Source organism: Lissotriton vulgaris, chromosome 9, assembly GCF_964263255.1.
Source record: "Lissotriton vulgaris chromosome 9, aLisVul1.2, whole genome shotgun sequence".
Classification (NCBI taxonomy): domain Eukaryota; kingdom Metazoa; phylum Chordata; class Amphibia; order Caudata; family Salamandridae; genus Lissotriton; species Lissotriton vulgaris.
The window spans coordinates 736,241,309-736,260,247 of NC_141697.1; the positions used below are offsets into that span (position 1 = coordinate 736,241,309).

At 47.5% G+C, this 18,939-nt stretch overlaps 1 protein-coding gene across 2 annotated transcripts in view; it reads left to right on the top strand.

Moving 5' to 3' along the window:
* DHX34 (DExH-box helicase 34) overlaps positions 1-18,939 on the top strand; it is a 418,314-nt gene that overhangs the window by 155,407 nt on the left and 243,968 nt on the right. For both annotated transcript variants that reach the window (XM_086938485.1, XM_086938486.1), the window contains exon 6: positions 60-277. In XM_086938485.1, the coding sequence (XP_086794611.1) occupies positions 60-277 (218 nt within the window). The remainder of the gene's footprint in view (positions 1-59; positions 278-18,939) is intronic.

An 18,939-nucleotide genomic window follows, 5' to 3' on the forward strand; every position in this document is an offset into this window, starting at 1 on the left:
ATATATATTTATCCTTTTCATACTACAACATTAGTGAAACAGATCACTTTTCTTTGTAGGAAAAGTAAAGGAAATGAGTTTTGATGCCAAAGCAAAGATGCAGCGTTTGCAGGAGTTTTGGATCAGCCGAGCAAGTGCCGAACAGCGGAAAGGACGTGCAGGGAGGACTGGTCCTGGAGTCTGTTATCGCTTGTATGCAGAGTCCGATTATGATGCTTTTGCTGCATACCCTGTGCCAGAAATCCAGAGAGTTGCTTTGGATGCATTAGTGCTGCAGGTAATTGTGAATGCTTTGTGTCAATTCAGTATTGTAAATTCGTAAGGTGCTTAATATTATCAGCATTTTCATTCTTCTCTACACACTCTCCCACCATAAAAGGTCATTTCTCATCCTTTGTGGGATTTTTTAGCCACTTTAAGAATGGCAATCTTATCTTGAGGACTGGGCTCACCAGCACGTAGCTACAAATCACTTTTACACCTTTGAGATTTTTTTTATGTAAGCCCAAAAAAGATTTTCTTGGTCAAAACATTACACACCTTTCACTTTTATCATGTCAGCAAAGGAACCTTCTTCACCAGTCTGCGAAACATGAAAGGGGTTTCTTTTGTAAAATTAATTAATTAAACATTAATCTAAATGTAAGATCATAATAAAACACTGAGTAGGCATACTGTGGCCTTGTGCCAAGATGATAACGATCAATCTTTTTGCATTGCAGATTCTACTTGGATCCAGCAGAGTTGGCTGCCCTTTGTTTACATGGGACTAAACGTGTCCAGATTTAGGGCCGTCCACCAGACCGTCCTCACTCTACACTTTGCACTATACATCTTACATTGAAGTGCAGTATAAGTCAAAGAACAAGACATATCCGCTGCAACGTTTTTGTGCAGCTGTATCTTTTTAGGACCCTAAATATACAGAGTACTGGAGTATCTTTTCGTAAGCTCGTATTCACAGTTCGAAAGTTATTAGTTATACAAAAATTGAGATTTTCGGCCATCTTATCAAATACCCCTGACATGTGGGGTTCCACAGGGATCCACCCTAGGCCCCACCATGTTCAATATATATGAGAAACTGTATGCCCATCTGGTGTACAGATCGTCGCATATGCTGACGATACCCAGTTATTTGTCTCCATGAAGCAACACAACCAACACGGTCCTGATCTAGCCATCTGCCTTAAGAACGTTTTTAACACGATGAATAACTCATTTTAAAAATGTAATGGGTCAAAGACCGAACTTATGCTCCTGGGGAAGGCCACTCCTTTAAACATCGACCTCCTCTGGCCTGGTTACCTAGGCTCACCGCCTGTTCCAATAAAACAAATCAAAAGCTTAGGGGTCTGGCTTGACTGCAACCTTAATTTCAAGGAACAAGCACGCAAAGTAGCAACCACCTGCTATGGCCTTCTAAGAAAAGAATGATCAGAGGGATTCTCCCCCTGCTACCCTTTGCCGCTAGATGGTCCAATTCATTCTATCACGACTAGACTGCGCTAATGCTGTCTACCTGGGAGCACCTCAGGCCACCACCAAAATACTTCAAACGGCGCAGAATTGTGCAGCCCATGTGTTTTTGAATATTCCCAGACTGCTACCTTGCTTGGCTCCATGTCCAGGAAAGAATTACATTCAAAGCTTTGTGCATTATACATAAAGCACTCTCTGGAAATGGCTCGCTCTTGATTCGTCCCTGGTTTCAACTCTATCGACCCAACAGAACCCTTAGATCTGAGAATAAGAGTTTAATCTTAGCTTCCAAGGTTAAACGATCATATAGAGGCTGCCGACTGTTCACATACAATGCAGCTAGGCTCTGGAACAATCTCCCCTTCCACGTACCTTCCGAACCTAACTATCTCAAGTTCAGAAAGCTTTTGAAAACTTTTCTCTTTCCCTGATCCTCTCATGGCATAATTGGCTCCACCACGCTGGGATGCCCCCAGGTAACCATGCTCTTTAGAAATGTTCCTTCATTCATTTATTCTTCATTGAAGTGGTCCATTCAGTGAGGATTTTTATTGCAGATATATCTTAAGCTGCATTTGAGAGATCATATTCCTGATTTCTGAATGGGCTTCTTTCATATGGGATATTAACGTCCCATAAAAACAAAATTAGAGGTCTTGAGTCCCAAAATGTGAATTTTATCAAGTAAGCGCTCGATAGGCAAGAGGCTATTGGTACTTAGTTGTCTTTCCAATATTATGTAGACATTGGTTATACAAAGCTTCTCTCCTGATTTTGCAGTTAACTTGACAGTTAGGATGTCCTGAGAATCAATATGTAGCTCTGTGACTAAATACCACGAATGCACTGCGATTAGGGTTAGTCTCCCTACAGAGGATTTGCCATTTTCAACACATATAAAGGTAATGTGCTGGAACCTATGTCTAGTGCAGTTTACAAAACCTGTTTAGTTTATTTACATGCAAACTACTTTTCAAGCATCCCAGGTAATTAAGGTATTTGATAGTCCAGGCATTGAAATTAAAGACAGGGCATTTGGGGTTAAGAGTGGATTGTATATTTTTCCAAAATGTATGTCAAAGCCAGCACCTTTTCCTTTAGATGTGACTATAAATGTCACAACATGTGTGAGATATCCCTTTGTGGTTAAGGGTACAGATGTAAATAAACTGGTAACCGCCAATGACGACTTTAATTGTTATATTAGGAATTGAAAGTATAGCCTCTGAGTCACCACATCACTTTTCTATTTCATTTGTTCACGTATTTGTGAATTAGTGAAGTGCTAGCTAATCAGAGTGCAGCATTTCACAGTTGTCAAAGTGGCGTTGGAAGGAGTATGACCTAGGTGTCATATGATTAAAAGTTTCAACTAGCATAGAAAGGTAAAAGAACTAATCACAACTGGCAGTTTGCCTTGATGTAAATACAACCTTAATGAATAAATCATTTTTTTGTTTTAGTCGCTCACAATACTATTCGCAAACCACATTTCATGAAATATTTTAGAGCAAGTGCATATAGGGGTGAAAATATGATAGAACTAAATTAATCATAAAACAAGTTGAGATGCACATAACTTATACGGCCTTTGCAAATATATTAAATAAAGCAATGAGGACGAAATCTCTCCTTAAGGACAAGGTGGCACTGGCAAAAATATCACACTCCTGGATGCTGATCAACATCTATAAAATCTTGAAACTGCATCCCATTTTGGAGCCCTCTATTCTGTCTTTATGAACTGAAATTCGTCGTCCTCAGGCTAGTTTGCATCTGCCCAAAACGAATGCAGGCAAGATGCAAGCTCTTGGAAACATTCTTTAAGGACAGAGGAGTACGTTTCTGCAGGCAAGCAATTGTTGCTTTTTTAACCCCAGAGGACACTGTGTTGAACTGCCAACTTCTACAATTTCTCTTCAGGTTCCAGTTGTTCACTGATATTAGACGCAGAAGTCATTAGGACCCAATTTTATCTCTTTCCCTACATTTTTTATAACAGTACTTATTTTTAAGAAATTATTTTAATAGACTCTTATTTTAACCCCTTCGCTGCGACGACTTTTCCGCCGCAGCGCTAAGGGGGAGGCGGGGCCACACGGGTGACCTATGCTTGTGACGGAACAGTTTCGTCACGGCCCGTCCGCTCTTTAGAACGTCAGCGCAGGCACCGAATTCGCGCCGCGCAGGCGCGGCAAGCGGGCCGTGACGGAACCGTTCCGTCACCAGCACAGCCCACCCGAGGCTCGTGACGGAACGGTTCCGTCACGAGCATGGGAGGGGTTAAATGAAATATTCAATAATTGCAATGGTTTTAATAATCTGATGCTAAAAACTCAAACTACATGGGGCCACATCCCTACCATTGTTGTTTTGCGAACTATGATATCTTAGTTTGGATCCACCTAAATCAGTCTCGACCCAATGCAGGTGACATAGTGAGCAACAGAACGATCGGTTGGAATGCTACCCCAAGTGACTACCAGTGGTTAGACAAATTGCTAGCATTCCTCTCATCACCTTTTGTGTGTTTCATATGCCACTGAGACTCACAGCTATTAGTGTCCCATGCAGAATACGATGGCAAGACCACATCTGATCATAAACCCCTGCTCCTATAACTCATCTGGCTTGGGGGGCGTCTCTCACCGATCGCAGCTTGGAGTTTACAACCTTCCGCCTTGAAAAACCAAGCATTTTGCGAGACTATTTGGGAAATAATAACCCATTACTTTGCTTCAAATAGTTATATCGCTTCCACCCGCCTCATGGGATGTGCATAAAATATTGTTATGGAGTTATTGAATACACATAAAATCATTAGGGCATGCAGCACGATTGTCCGTGAGCGAAGTCAGCTTGAAGGCTCCTTATGTGCTTGGAGAAGGCTGCAGTTGCTGATGAATTTACCCTAGAAGAGTTATTAGCTGCAAGGGACAGTCATGTACAACTGATTGAGACCTTGCACTGCATCGATTAGAAGGCATACAAGGCCAGTGTAAATGCAAGGGGACAAGACTGGGAGATTACCGGCATGGCTGATTCGTAGAACTTTGTTGCTGTTTCCACTGCTGCTGTCCACCTTCCCCTGCATACTTTAGTTCACTCTCAGGATACTACTCATGCAAATTGTACGCCTATTATATGGTAATGCATTGCCGTGAGAGCTCTGCACCCCAATCTAACAGCACTGAATTTTTACATGTGATAACCATGCCAGTGTTGCCTGCTGATCATAGAGCATCATTAGACTGTCCAATTACACAACCGGAGATCTGTTGTGCCATATGTGACTCTCCAAACATGTAAAACCCCTGGAATGGATGACCTTGCAATCGAATTTTATAAGACTTATGAAGACATCTTTGTCTCGAAAGTGGTGGAAATGTATAACTCGCCTCCACATTCGAGTACTGCCACAATCTATGGGCGATGTTTTCTTGGTCTCTCTCCCCAAACCGGGGTGTGACCCGCTTGAGGTCCCTTCTTACAGGCCTGCCCTTTGGGCAGCAATTGTAAGATCAGATTATAAGTAAGATCGTAGCAGCAAGATTACTAATAGTCATGCCTGACCTAGTCCATGACTACTGGCTTTTTTTTTACCTGGTATGTGCCTGAGGAGGCCCTTCTTCGCTGACCCTATTCTGTTCAGTGCTAGATTTAGAAAAGGCCTTCAATGTGCTTGAAGGTAACTCTATGTTTGCTGTGTTATGCAGGGTGAATCTGGGCGACAAGATGCTGAGATTGATTAGACTACCCTATCTGGCGCCATCAGCCAGGGTTAAGATTGTCTATTTTATTTTCGTCCCATTCTGCATCAGCCGGTGCACATGCCGGGGTACCCACTTTCGCCAGTGCTATTCGTGCTGGCGATTGAGCCTGTGGCACATCTTTACTACCAGTTGGGCAGAGACTGGGGCATCCCGAACAATAGACAGTTGCATGCTGACTTTCTCTAAGCACTAATGTTTAAATATATATCAAGGATATTAATGAAGGCATGGATGCAGTTTGAAATATCCTGAGAGCCTTTCGGCATCTTCAGGTTTGGTAGTCATTTGGATCAATCGTGCTTGTTCCTGTTACATTCCACCTGTCCCAAGTATAATATTGAGATAAACCTTCTCAGATAACGTGGGAACTTTCCATCTGCCTATGCCTTGGAAATTATATATATATCATGCCAGCAAACATTTACTGAGTGGAAATCTAATAATGATGGTATCCTTCCTGTGTGTACAAGTCACATTCTGGCGCACCCTCCCCCTGGCAGTTCAGGGCTGTGTTGCCCTTTACAAAATGGTAATGTTGATGAGTCTCCTTTATTACTTCACTGACTTGATGATCCCAGTTCCTTGCAGCTTATTTCGTACACTGAACACCATGTTGGGGAAATTGATCTAGAGTAAAGGGTGGCATAGAGTCGCCTTGGTTAAACTGCAGTTCCGCATGGAACAGGGAAGACTTGGGGCCCGATATTTGAGCATTACTATTTGGCGGTGCAGCATCAGTGGTCAGCGTGCTAGCTGGCTGGCTGCAACTTGTCTTTAGTGTGCGATGGTGACGAACGGGGCGCTCAAACCGTTGCCCGTGAGCTTTTTTTCTCTAAATCAGCCCTACCTAAGGCCCTAAACAAGCTGCTTTGTACAGCCCATAGTTGCTTTCACAGGGTCCTGCAGGTCTCTTCAACTGTCACACTGTTAGATTCGGAGATTCCCTTGAAGGGCATACGATGAGACATGGTGCGTTGTGCTGTGGGACTATGAGAGGGCTCTGGGACCTATTGCACAGGTGACTGTTTCCAGGATGGAGTTCTGATTTGCTTTCATACACTGTCGAACAAACTGGCCTTTTGTCAGGACAGTTTTTAAAACGCAAGCAACTGGTTGCGGAGCTGGAATCACTCTAGGGAATCACTGACACTAAACAAGCCTTGCATCCATTAATTCAAACACTGTTTGCTCTTGGGTCTGACTGAAGACTCATCTCCTGACTAGTACAAGCTATCTCAGACAGGTCTGTGGACCCCTTCAGCAACACTCCGCCAGAAGTGAGGAAACCAATGTTTTTGTGTATCCTCACAGTTTCACATAACGCATGATTTCCGTACATACAACACTGTATATTGCATAGTGCTTACCTGACCTCCGGCTCGGCTTAATAAAATCCACCCTACTGTCACAACAGACTGCCCCCGATGCCACACCTCAAATGCCGACATACTTTATATGTTTTATTTTGCATTGTCAGCTAGGCCAGGCTTTCTTGATTTAGGTCTGTACAATTCTCTCACAAACTATTGGTCAGCATGAGTTAACCTATATAGAGCAGTGATACTCAGAGTACGGCTTGGGGACTGCATGTGCCCTCCTGACTTTTACATGCGTCCCCCTGGTTAAGAGCAGCATTGGACTCCTGTTCACTTGACTCAGCAATAACAAATATCAATTTAAAAGCCTTTATCCCCCCCATTGACAACAATGCCAATAGTGAACTAAGAGGCAAGTCAGTTGTTATGTGGGTGGCCTGGGTTCCTATTCTACATGAACAACGTTATAGTTTATTAAAAATCAAACACAGAAGGTTTTGTACAACAAACATCCTGAAGTCATGTATTTCGAGCTCCTCTTATATGTGTTAGTGAAGAACAAGGAGGAAAGGCAAAATTGTCTAGGATCACACAATTTGGTGAAGTAGGGATGCTGGAATGAATCCCAGGTTTTCTGATTTCACATAATGCAATTTATCTATTAGATGTATGCTTCGCTTCCCCTATATCCCTGCCCCCCTCACCCCAGAGCACTGCCACCTTGCTGGCATCAATGCAGCCCTCGGTCACATAGCAGACCAAATTTTGTGGACCCTGGAGACATGTTTGCGAGTACAGAGTTTTGCATATTAGGCTTCTAAAAGAGCCAGAAATCTGGAGGGGTGGGAGACTTACTCCTTGATTTTGGCCCTTCTCCTGGCTAAGCATACAATCACAATGAGGTGGAAGGATTCATGTATGCCCAGAATTATTCAGTCGCATGACCAAGTGATCCGGTTGACAGAGACAGAGTCCGTATCCCTACGCTGTTAAGAGACCTGTGGACTTTGCAAACATTCCACCGCTTCCGTGTGGGATAAATTGATCCTTTCATTAAAAAGTGACTTAAAAGACGACACTCCTCTTCAGTGAAATCCAACACACAGCCGTGGCCCAGGCAGATTTCCTTGGTGGGATGTGAATGATCTGTCTGAAAGAGACACGTTAGTGATGGATTCCTTACCTTAGAATATCCCCAGGCGTCAGACTGGATCCGGAAAGTTTTTCATCAGCAGTACCCCTGTGCGTCGGTAGATGTCGTTGTGCGGCTCCACCTCCGTCGCTGGCGTTTCAAGTGCCGAGATTACGTCATGGAGACTACTTAGACGCCACCCATGCGCGCTGACATTGGTTCTTTCTTTTTCCGTGCCAGCAAGCGCAGATCCGGGTAGAGCACGTACCCTAGTCACTTTTTGACTGCCTTTTTGTGACTTTTTTTCTCTCCTCCTTTTGAGTCTTTGACTCCTGGGGCCAAGTAGGGATGGCTGGGTTTAAATCCTGTGAGGCCTGTCGCCGTATAATGTCGGAGGCCGACCCCCATGGCCTTTCTCTCTACTGTCTGGAGCGCGACCATGACTCTTGGTCATGTCCCGACTGTCTGGCCATGTGGCCAAAGTCTTGGGGGGAGCGGACCTGAAAGTTGCTGGGGGCCAGGCAGTCGTCTCCGCGCCAATTGAGGTCCAGGGGTCGCTCAAGGGACTGTCCGCGGAGCCATCATCATCGCTCCTCGGAGTCGGAAGACTTCGCCCTCGGAATCGGGTAAGAGACGTGTAAAGTCGAAAATGCGCGTTCGCTCTCCGATGTCCCCCAGTTGGTCTTCGGATGCGGACGAGGGGGGCAGGGGTCCTTCCCCTGTGGCTCAGTTAGAGCCTGGGAGTCCCAAAGCATACCCACCTTATCTGGGTCCGTTGGCGACTCCGACCCAGGTGCAAGAGTTTCTTGCCGCCATGGACGGCCTTTTCACACCTAGAGCTCCAGCCGGTGCGCCTTCGCGCCCCGCAATCCCTATGGAAGGCCCTTGCTTGCCACTGGCTCCGGCGTCAGAGCCACCGTCGGCTCCGGCCCTGGCACCACAAGGTCCTCCGCCGGTGGCTCCGGCCCCGGCACTACAGTGTTCTCTGCCGGTGGCTCTGGCCCCGGCACCCCCTGTGGCTCCGTTCCCGGCGCCGGCATGGGCCCCATTCGTTCCACCTCCGCCCTTTCCGGTAATTTCCGGGCAATTTAGGCTCGGCTTAGAACGCGAATTGGGACATGGAGCCGGATTGGCGCCGTTCCCGACGCCACTGTAGCATTTGTTTACCCCTTTGCCTCCCCGCCGCTGCCACCTGTGCCTTGGGCCGTGGAGGAGGAGGATGACTGGGAGGGGTCGGAGGACCTTGTTGCACGGCAGTGCAAGTCCGAACATGAGTGGGCCGAGGAATCGGACTATGCAGGTGGCCTTGACCTCTCCTCTGAGCCGGGTTTTATGTCTCCTCCCGCTGTCATGGAGTAAGGCGCCACTTACTCTGTGGGGCTCCGTAGAGCAGTTGAGGCCCTTGACCTCGATCTGCCTACTGTCACTCATAAGACAAACCTCCTTACTGAAGTGCTTCAGCCAGCGGCAAGTTCTATGGAACCTCTGCTTCTGTTCAATGAGGATAAGGACGTGGTCTGGCATAATCGCCCGGCACCGGGTGACCCTGCCTTTTTAACCAATCATATGACTCCGGAGAGCCTGGTCATTCAAGCCTCCACCTCCCAAAGTGTGTTCCCTGCCGCCCCGCCGGATAAGGAATCGAAAAAGCTGGAGCAGTTTGGCAAAAGGTTATTTTCCTCTGCCAGCCTGGGGCTGCGGTCAGTCAACACCGCATGCCTTTTGGGCCACTACTGTCACGCAGTGTGTGTGGGACACACTGGCGCAGACACTGCCCCAGTGCCCGGAAGAGGTTCGGGCTATCCTTTCCCAAGCTGTTGTCGAGGGGAAGGATGCCACTAAGATCAACATTCGGGTGGGCTGGACACGTGGACTCTTTAGGGAGAGTGATCTCCACAACAGTGGCCCTGCGTCGCCATGCCTGGCTGCGTTCCACTGGGTTTTCGTGGGATGTACCGAGTTCCCTCATGGACATGCCTTTTGATGGTACTCGCCTGTTTGACGATAAGGCAGACAGTGCGCTGGAGCGTTTCAAGGACTCTCGGGCTACGGCCAAGTCCTTGGGTCTCTCTACCACACACCCGGCCGCGTCTACCTTTCTTTCCTTTCGTGGCCACGGAAGGGGCGCCCCTGCACGTTCGTTCAACCAGAAGCCTGCGCAGAACCAAACTCAGCGCGGCCATGGGCATGGCAGTCACCGCGGCGGCACAGGGGGCCAGCGTGCGGGTCAGTCCACCTCCGCTCCAGCAGCATCCGCCTTAAAGCCTTCCTAGTCCGAGCTTTGAGCTGCACCCCACGCTGGTGGGTGGCAGGATTCAACATCACCTCCCCTACTGGCGTTCTGTCACTTCGGACAGGTGGGTGCTGCATATTGTCCGAAGGGTTTACTCTCTCCTCTTCGAGTCTGCCCCCCAGCCATGCCACCTCTGTTCCACCCCACGTCGGGGGATCACTTTGCGCTTCTCCAACAAGAAGTAATGGCCCTCTTGGCCAAGGGGCCATCGAGCGCATTCCTGGGCCAGAAGTTGGACGTGGTTGTTATTACCACTACTTTCTGGTCCCCATGAAGGACAAGGGGGCTTGCGCCCATCTTGGACCTCCGAAACATCAATCGTTTCCTCCGGAAGGAGAAGTTCAAGATGTTGACTCTGGCTCAGGACTTGGCTGCACTCGACCCTGGAGACTGGATGGTAGCGTTGGACTTGCAGGACGCATATTTTCACATCCCCGTCCTGCCGGCCCACCGGCGTTACCTGCGGTTCATGATAGGCCATGAGCATTTTCAGTTTGCCGTGCTTTCCTTCAGCCTTACCAGCGCCCCTCGGGTGTTCACGAAAGTGATGGCAGTGGTCGCAGCTCATCTGCGCAGGTCAGGGGTGGCAGTCTTCCCCTACCTCGATGACTGGTTGTTAAAGGCGGGCTAGCCCCAGGCAGTCGTCACCCACCTCCAGACTACGGCCAACCTCCTGCATTTGCTGGGGTTTACCATCAACATGCCAAAGTCGCACCTGAGTCCCTTTCAGAAGGTCCCCTTCGTCAGAGCGGTTCTGGATTCGATGCGGTTTTGGGTTTATCCTCCCGAGCAGCGAGTCCGGGATATTCAGGCTATGATTCCGATCTTTCAGCCTCTATCCCGGGTTTCAGTCAGGATGACCCTCCTGCTCCTGGGCCTGATGACCTCCTGCATCCTGCTAGTGCAACATGCCAGATGGTATATGCGGGCTCTGCAGTGGGACCTGAAGTTCCAGTGGGCACAGCATCAGGGCAACCTGTCCGATCACGTCCAGATCTCGGAGGGCATGTCAATTGCAGTGGTGGCTCACGGATCGCGATTGGGTCCATGGCAGATCGATCTCCCTTCCCCAACCAGGGGCAAACAGTGGTGACGGATGCGTCCCTCCTGGGATGGGGGGGCCACTTGGGAGGCGGAGATCAGAGGACTCTGGTCTCCGGCGGATTCCCGGCTCCATATCAATCTTTTGGAGCTTCGGGCGATCCGACTTGCACTCCTTCCCTCTGTCCGGGGAAGTGTAGTGCAGTTGTTCACGGATTGCAACAAACATGGCAGGGTGGGGTCATGAACCCTATGTCCGGGGGCTCTGCACCTCTGGATGACGCAGGAACATCAAGGCATTACCTTGGTGTTTCAACACTTGGCCGCCGGTGCTTGATGGAACCCGAATGGCGTCTAAACTCGGACGTGGTGTAAGGTCTCTTTCTGCAGTGGGGAGAGCCTCGGTTAGATCTATACGCCACCGAAGAGAACACGCAACGTCATCAAATTCCAAAGCAACACTCGCTCGCTGACGCTTTTCGGAGTTGCAGTCTATTGTACGCCTTTCCGCCTATACCACTTCCGCCCAGAGTGCTGAAGAAGATTCGGCGTGACCGGGCCCATGTCATTCTTGTGGCTCCGGACTGGGCACAAAGATACTGGTATCCCGAGCTACTCTGCATGGTGATCGATCCCCCGATTCGTCTGCCTCTTCGGGAGGACCTTCTGTTGCAGCAGCACGGGATGGTCCTCCTCCCGACCCTGTCCCACCTCCACCTCCATGCGTGGAGATTGAGCGGCGACAGTTGACAGCTTTCAATCTTTCTCCCGAAGTCTGTGATGTCATTCTGGCAGCCAGGCGTCCCTCCACTAAAACGGTATACGTCTGCTGGTGGAACAAATTTGTGACATGGTGCACAGCAAAGGCTGTGGATCCCATTTCTGCCCCTCTCTCCGAGGTCCTTCTGTTCCTTCTATCTTTGGCCCAGCAGGGCTCTGCACTGGGCACTATCGAAGGTTATCGTTTGGCCATCTCCGCCTTTCTACTGCTTCCAAATCATTCTTCCCTTTTTAATTTCCCGGTTGTTAACCGTTTCCTGAAGGGCATTATGCACATGTTTCCTCCCTTGCAGTTCATAATGCCTCAATGGGACTTAAACCTTGTCTTGACATATCTGATGTACGCTCCCTTTGAGCCCTTTCATAACTGTCCTTTGCATCTTCTCACTCTCAAGATGGCTTTCCTGGTAGATTTCACCTCTGCCAGAAGAGTGAGTAAGCTCCAGGTTCTTTCTTTCAAACCTCCTTTCATTTCTGTTCATCAGGACAAGGTGGTTTTAAGGAACCGTCCTTCTTTCTTGCCAAAGGTTGTCACGCCCTTCCACATCGGGCAGACCATCACTTTGCCCACCTTCTTTCCGCCTCCGCATCCTTAAAAAGAGGAGGAGAGGCTCCACCGTCTGGACCCAAAACGTGCGCCTTCGTTCTATCTGAAGCGCACACAACAGTTCCGGGTGGATGGCCAGCTCTTTGTTGGCTTCGGGGGTGCAGTAAAGGTCAGGCCGTGCACAAACGGACCATCTCTCAGTGGGTCGTTCTCTGCATCAAAGCCTTTTAGGGCTGCGTGCCCACTCTACCAGGGCAACAGCAGCCACTACTGCCTTGGGCCGCTGCGTTCCCTTGCAGGACATTTGTCAGGCAGCTACTTGGGCCTTGCTGCACACGTTTACCAAGCATTACTGCCTTGACAGTCAAGTCCTGCTTCTTTGGCCGTTCTGTTCTCAGTGGCTTTCTGGTGTTATCTTATTCGCAGACCCACCACCGGGGTTGGTATTGCTGGGGTATCTATTCTAAGGTAAGGAATCTATCACTAACATGTCTCTTTCAGATGCACAAGTTACTACTTGTGTAACAATATATCGGTAAGAGATACTAGTTCGTGATAGATTCCTTACCACCCCACCCATCCTCCCTGTTCTGCAAACTGATTTCTAGGGTTAAGGTCATCCCTTTCAGGGCCCTGGTTTCATGGCACCAGTGGTCAATTTCTTGCATGGCTCTGCATTCCTGGCTCGGAAAGTCGTGTATAGAACTGATGTCAGCACGCATGGGTGGTGCCTAAGTAGTCTCTGTGATGTCAGGTTGGCCCTTACTACACCAGCGACGGACGTGGAGCCGCCGACGCCACCTAACAACGCACAGGGGGACTGCTGACGAAAAACTTTCTGGATCCAGTCTGACGCCTGGGGATATTCTAAGGTAAGAAACCTATCACTAACTAATGTCTCCTACAAATATATCGTTAAACAAGTAGTAACTTGTGCGTTGGGGAGTGTACTCAGACACTGGCACCTTTACGTCTTCATTTTCATGACTCACCTCATGCTACCAGGCTTGCTTTGCTTTTTCATTGTTAATTCACCTAGGGCCAGATGTATCAAGATACAGTTTTGCGAATTCTAAATAGCGATTTTTTGCGAACCGCTATTTAGAATTTGCAAAACGGTATGTATGTACAAAATCGCAATTTTTTTGCGATTCCTTATTATTCTTTATTTGCGAGTTCGCATTTTGCGAATTCGCAAATAAAGAATAATTTCCAATGCATTCCTATGGGCCAGGAGGCCCATTGGAATGATAGTGCAATAATTCTCAAATTGCGAATTCGCAATTTGCTAATCGCAATTTGAGAATTATTTGAAGGGTGCAGGGGTGTCTCAAAGACACCCTGCTGCACCCCCTAAATCTACATGTGTGTGCATGTGGCACACATACATGCCCCATGGGCATGTATGAGTGTCACATGCCACCCTTACAAATGCCAATTAGGGCATTTTTAAAAGAAATCGCAAATTACCACCAACTACAAGTTGGTGGTAAATTGCGATTTCTTAACACAAATTCGCAAACCAAAAATGTGTCATACATATCATTTAAGGAATCGCAAAATTTGCGATTCCTTAAATGCTATGGCAAAATAAGGAATCGCAAATAATTGCGATTCCTTAAATTGCGATTTTTTGATACATATCAAATATCGCAAATCGGCCGTTTGCGAGTCGCAAAGGCCGAAATTCTGCGCATTTCGGCCTTTGCGAGTCGCAAAAGCCTTGATACATCTGGCCCCTACTTTCTTAGCGATGCATGTTTTATGTATTTGTTGCTGCAGGATGTCCTTTCTTGTAATGTACCTACGAGAGAAAAGCAGAACAACCAATAAAATTTGGTTAAAAAAATAGTCACCTAATGCTGACTTCTTGAACTTTCCCACCCAGCCACCCCTTCTTACCATATTGGTATCAGCTTGAGACATTCATTTTATTCTTGTTGATTTTACAGTTTGCAATTAAGCGACAGACAGATTTCTTTTTTGGATGAGAATATTTCCCACTTTGAGAAATCTTTAAAGGATTTTTTTTTTAACACCAGCTGCTAAGGAGTTGCCTCCAGGGGAGGGAGGGTCTGCAATACATCAGGCTTTGAATAATTGAAATCATTGTTATTGTTTGCCCATATAAGGGTGTCACTAGAATAAGGAACTAGTAGACTGGTAACAGACTCAACATTCTGATTTAGAGGATTCCGTGCAAAGTTCCCGGTATAATTGGTAGTGATGGAGCTGGGATGATAGAAATGGAATCAGGCACTTAGGAATTTAAAGTTGTTCCCAAAACATTATCAGTCTGCCTTACTTGATCATTCTTCTTATTAGACTGTATATGAGAGAGATTCTGAGGCAAACATTGTTCAGTTATCAATTGTTTCTCTGCAAACTTGACCAAGGCATGTTGAATTAATGACTCTAATTTGCCAAAAATGTATTTAACATCTGAACAACTTGAGTCCTCTTTCTGATTAATTTTAGCAGCCTTGTTTCTATTCAGTCTTCCTGAAGCAGGCAGCAAAAATGAAATATCCCTCACTGACCTGTGTGTATCCGCTTGAATTACTACAAGGAACCCACTCATATTTTCATTAGGGACAGTACCAAGTGTTTTTTTATAACGTGTTGATAATATTTGTATTCACTCACCATGTGCATCTTGTACGGCTTTGATACATGACACAGTCTGGGCAATTTCTTTATTTAAGACTCCCACAGACCTCTCTAAAAACATATCACAGTTATGAAGAAACAGGCTTTTTAGGTCTCGCCTGTCGATGCGCATGCGCATCGAGCAAGGCGAGAGTATTGGGACTTATCCACTCTTTATCCACACTGCAAGGAATCGTGGCGATTCCTTGCAGTGCCCGTGACTTTTAAGCTCAATGCGCATGCGCATTGAGCTTAAAAGCGCGTGCACGTCCGTCTTTGTTTACCCGCTCCGCCCCCTCCCCTTCCCGCCGTGTCGCATTTCTCCTCCCCCCTCCCCTCTCCTCCGTCCGTCCGTCTTGTTTGTTTGTTTAATTTAACCCGCTCCGCCCCCTCCCCTTCCCGCCGTGTCGCATTTCTCCTCCCCCCTCCCCTCTCCTCCGTCCGTCCGTCTTGTTTGTTTGTTTAATTTAACCCGCTCCGCCCCCTCCCCTTCCCGCCGTGTCGCATTTGTTTGTTTTTGCAGCCGCCAATTGAAAACATAAAGGCCAGAGGAGCATGGCAGGAGGAGGAAAAGGCCTCTCCTTTTCCCACCATTGCAGGCCAGTGGCGGGGACTCTCCGTGAATACCAAGGTAAGAGTCGTGAGGCGTTTTCTTTGCCCCAGCTATCTATCCGGCGGAGGCCTCACATAAAGACTCCATTTTGAGCGCACAATCTCACTTTGGACCGGAAACGCAGGCTTCGGAAAGCCCGTATGTCTCAACACTCTAGGGGCTCGGTGCATCCTAGCCTGCTCGGATGCACACATGTCTCGCGACTGGTAACAAAACTGGTCAATCGGTGTTATACGCCAGATTTCTAAAAGGGCTGTGAGAAAGGGTGGATTTGAATTGGCCTGCAGCCTCCACACCCATTTCCCCGGCACCCTCCTCGCACCGCTCTGGTTCCGCTCAGAGAACATATCCTCGTAAAATTACAAATATCCGGCTACTCTAAACATCTTGAAACCTCTGAACTACTTTAGCAAACCCAGCGAGTTTTGTCCTCGACCAATGTAAACTGTGTAGAACTCGAGACCGCGCCATAAATCAAGGAACATTTGCAGCGCATCGTTCCAGCGCTAGAATAAACACGGCCGATTACATCTGTCCGCTCACTGTAAACGGTGCCGGTTAATTTATGCAATCCTGCTGCACAGGTCTAGGCCCGCCAACTCTTGCCAGAAGTGTGGAATGCTGGTGAACCCCTAAAACAATTATGCACACTACTTGCTCGGGAGAGAGCCTGGAAAAAAACAGGCAATACATACATAACACGGACTGATTAAGATGGTGCAAAATGAAGGAAAAAAAATAAAATTCAGACAGAAACGAGCAAAATGTCTACAGTTTGACAAACGAGATATTACGTAAGGAATGACGGAACTAACTCAGATCGCCACATGACATGATGGAAGCCATCTCAAATCGTTTTTTTATAAAAAGGTGCCGAGTATGCTGTCAGTTTACTCGCAGCTTTTCAACAAATCCGCCATCATGGATTGCTGCAGCAAAACCCCTCTTAAGAGGAGGCTCCCTCTGTTAGACCCGGACTTTAATAGCAGCATGGACATACCATGCCTTACGTACATTTTTAAATCCAACACTTGAACACCCTTTGCCACAAGGCTCACTTCGACAAACCTTTGCACGGAGGGGGCGGGGGATGCGGGCAAGCCCTGTGCGGTAACCATGGTATGTGCCATCCCCTTTGTGTTTCGTAGCCCGTCATCAATCACCCCCAGTTTGTTTGGGGGGTTTTCTGCCCATAAATCCAGCTACAAAGAAACAGTGTTACTGCTGGAGGGGGTGTGGCTGTACATACGTGTGCGCCCTGGAGAGCATGATTGGCAATATATGCTTGATTAGAAGGACGTAAAGAATAGCGGGCCTGCCGGGATTCGTACACCTTTTAGACTATTGGAGATCTCTGCAGTGGATGCAGTAGTCCACTGAGCTATCTTACTAACAAATATATATGTGATGTGTTCCTGCGTATGCCTCCTCTCTTTTTGGTAGAAATAATACACCCTCACTCACCCTCAACCCCTCACTCACCCTCACCCTCACTCACCCCCACCCTCACTCACCCTCACCCACCCTCAACTCCTCATCCTCACTCACCCTCAACCCCTCACCCTCACTCACCCTCACTCACCCTCACCCTCACTCACCCTCACCCTCACTCACCCTCACCCTCACTCACCCTCACCCTCACTCACCCTCACCCTCACTCACCCTCAATCCCTCACCCTCACTCACCCTCAATCCCTCACCCTCACTCACCCTCAATCCCTCACCCTCACTCACCCTCAATCCCTCACCCTCACTCACCCTCAATCCCTCACCCTCCCTCACCCTCACTCACCCTCACTCACCCTCTCACCCTCACTCACCCTCACTCACCCTTACTCACCCTCACCCACCCTCACTCACCCTCACTCACCCTCAACCCCTCACCCTCACTCACCCTCAACCCCTCACTCACCCTCACTCACCCTCACCCACCCTCACCCTCACTCACCCTCAACCCCTCACCCTCACACAGTGCAATAGGTCTCAGAGCATTTGAGTTAGAGCTTTTAGAAATGTTTATGGCTTTTTTTATTTGTAATTCTTTAGCATTGGCTACAGGAAACAAAAATGCTAAAGATTTACAAAAAAACCCCATAAACAATTCTAAAAGCACTAACTCTAATGCTGCGAGACCTATTGCATTTCCAATGCTTGTTAACCCGAGGAAACATTTAAGGGAGACAGAGAAGCGTTCCATTTACCATGATGTCGGGAGAGGAGTATGTGAAAAGCCCTGACCCAAGAGACTGAGCCCAGCACAGTGTTTTGCGGCCAAAACAGGTTTGCTATTGGCCTGTGCTATTCCCAGATTTATCTTTTACATCAGTGAGAGAAGACCCCTCAAATATGTATTGTGGTCAAAGTCGGTGCAGCCTGTTGTTGCTGGGGACTAAAGGTCTTGTAGTTGTCGAAGGAGTCCAGTTAGTTCTGTTCTCCTCCACCATGCCCAACAGCAAGTCCGATCCACTTTCTCCAACATGTCCAACAGTAAGTCCAACTGCTGCCTCACCACAAACAACTAATCACAAGGATGAGGTGTACAACTATATTATATGTGGTAAACAAAGGAAGTAATGATAAGTAAATTCACCAGGTCAATTTCATCCAGACAGTTATAGCTTGTTATTACCAAGAATTTTCAGAATGCCTGTGGTTTCTGGGAACTGGGACTGGTTCTTGTGTTTGGCTTTCAAAGTTCTTCAAAACTTAAAAAACTTTGGGTTGGGGCACCCACTGAACTGGTTGGCGCCTAATAGGAATAAGGGTACAGTTGATTAAGGTAGGGTGTCACCAGATCTTTAAACTTAAGTAAACCTGGGGCCATATTTGTAGGACAGTGGTGTTAAGATAGGCTTGACCAGACATGGACAATTAAACTTTCAGCAGTGATCTATGGTAAAAAAAGGCACAACTCTAAAAATTTCCTTCAAGCTCACAAATTTGCAACACAAGCTCCCATAAACTCAATGGAAACTTGTAGGGAATTCTCCAGATCGCAATCAGTATCACTGACTGAAGGTGGTCACTCCCAGAGGAAGGAGTAGAATGGGTATACATGGGCAGGTCGAGGAAAATAGTGGTGACTCATTAGGATACACAGTCCATTGGTTTCTCTGGAACATTCTTAAGTCTTTAGTGATGCATATAAAGTCTTAGTTTTCTGGTTACAACCAGGTTGAGCTGAACTGCAGGTTCTCGTGATACTCTAGGCAGACTCACTCATAAAGATATCCTCCTTGCAGATCTCAGTCAGCTGGGCCTTGTGATTGGCTTCCAGGTCACACAGCTTCTTCATCTCTAGGCAGTTCAGTTT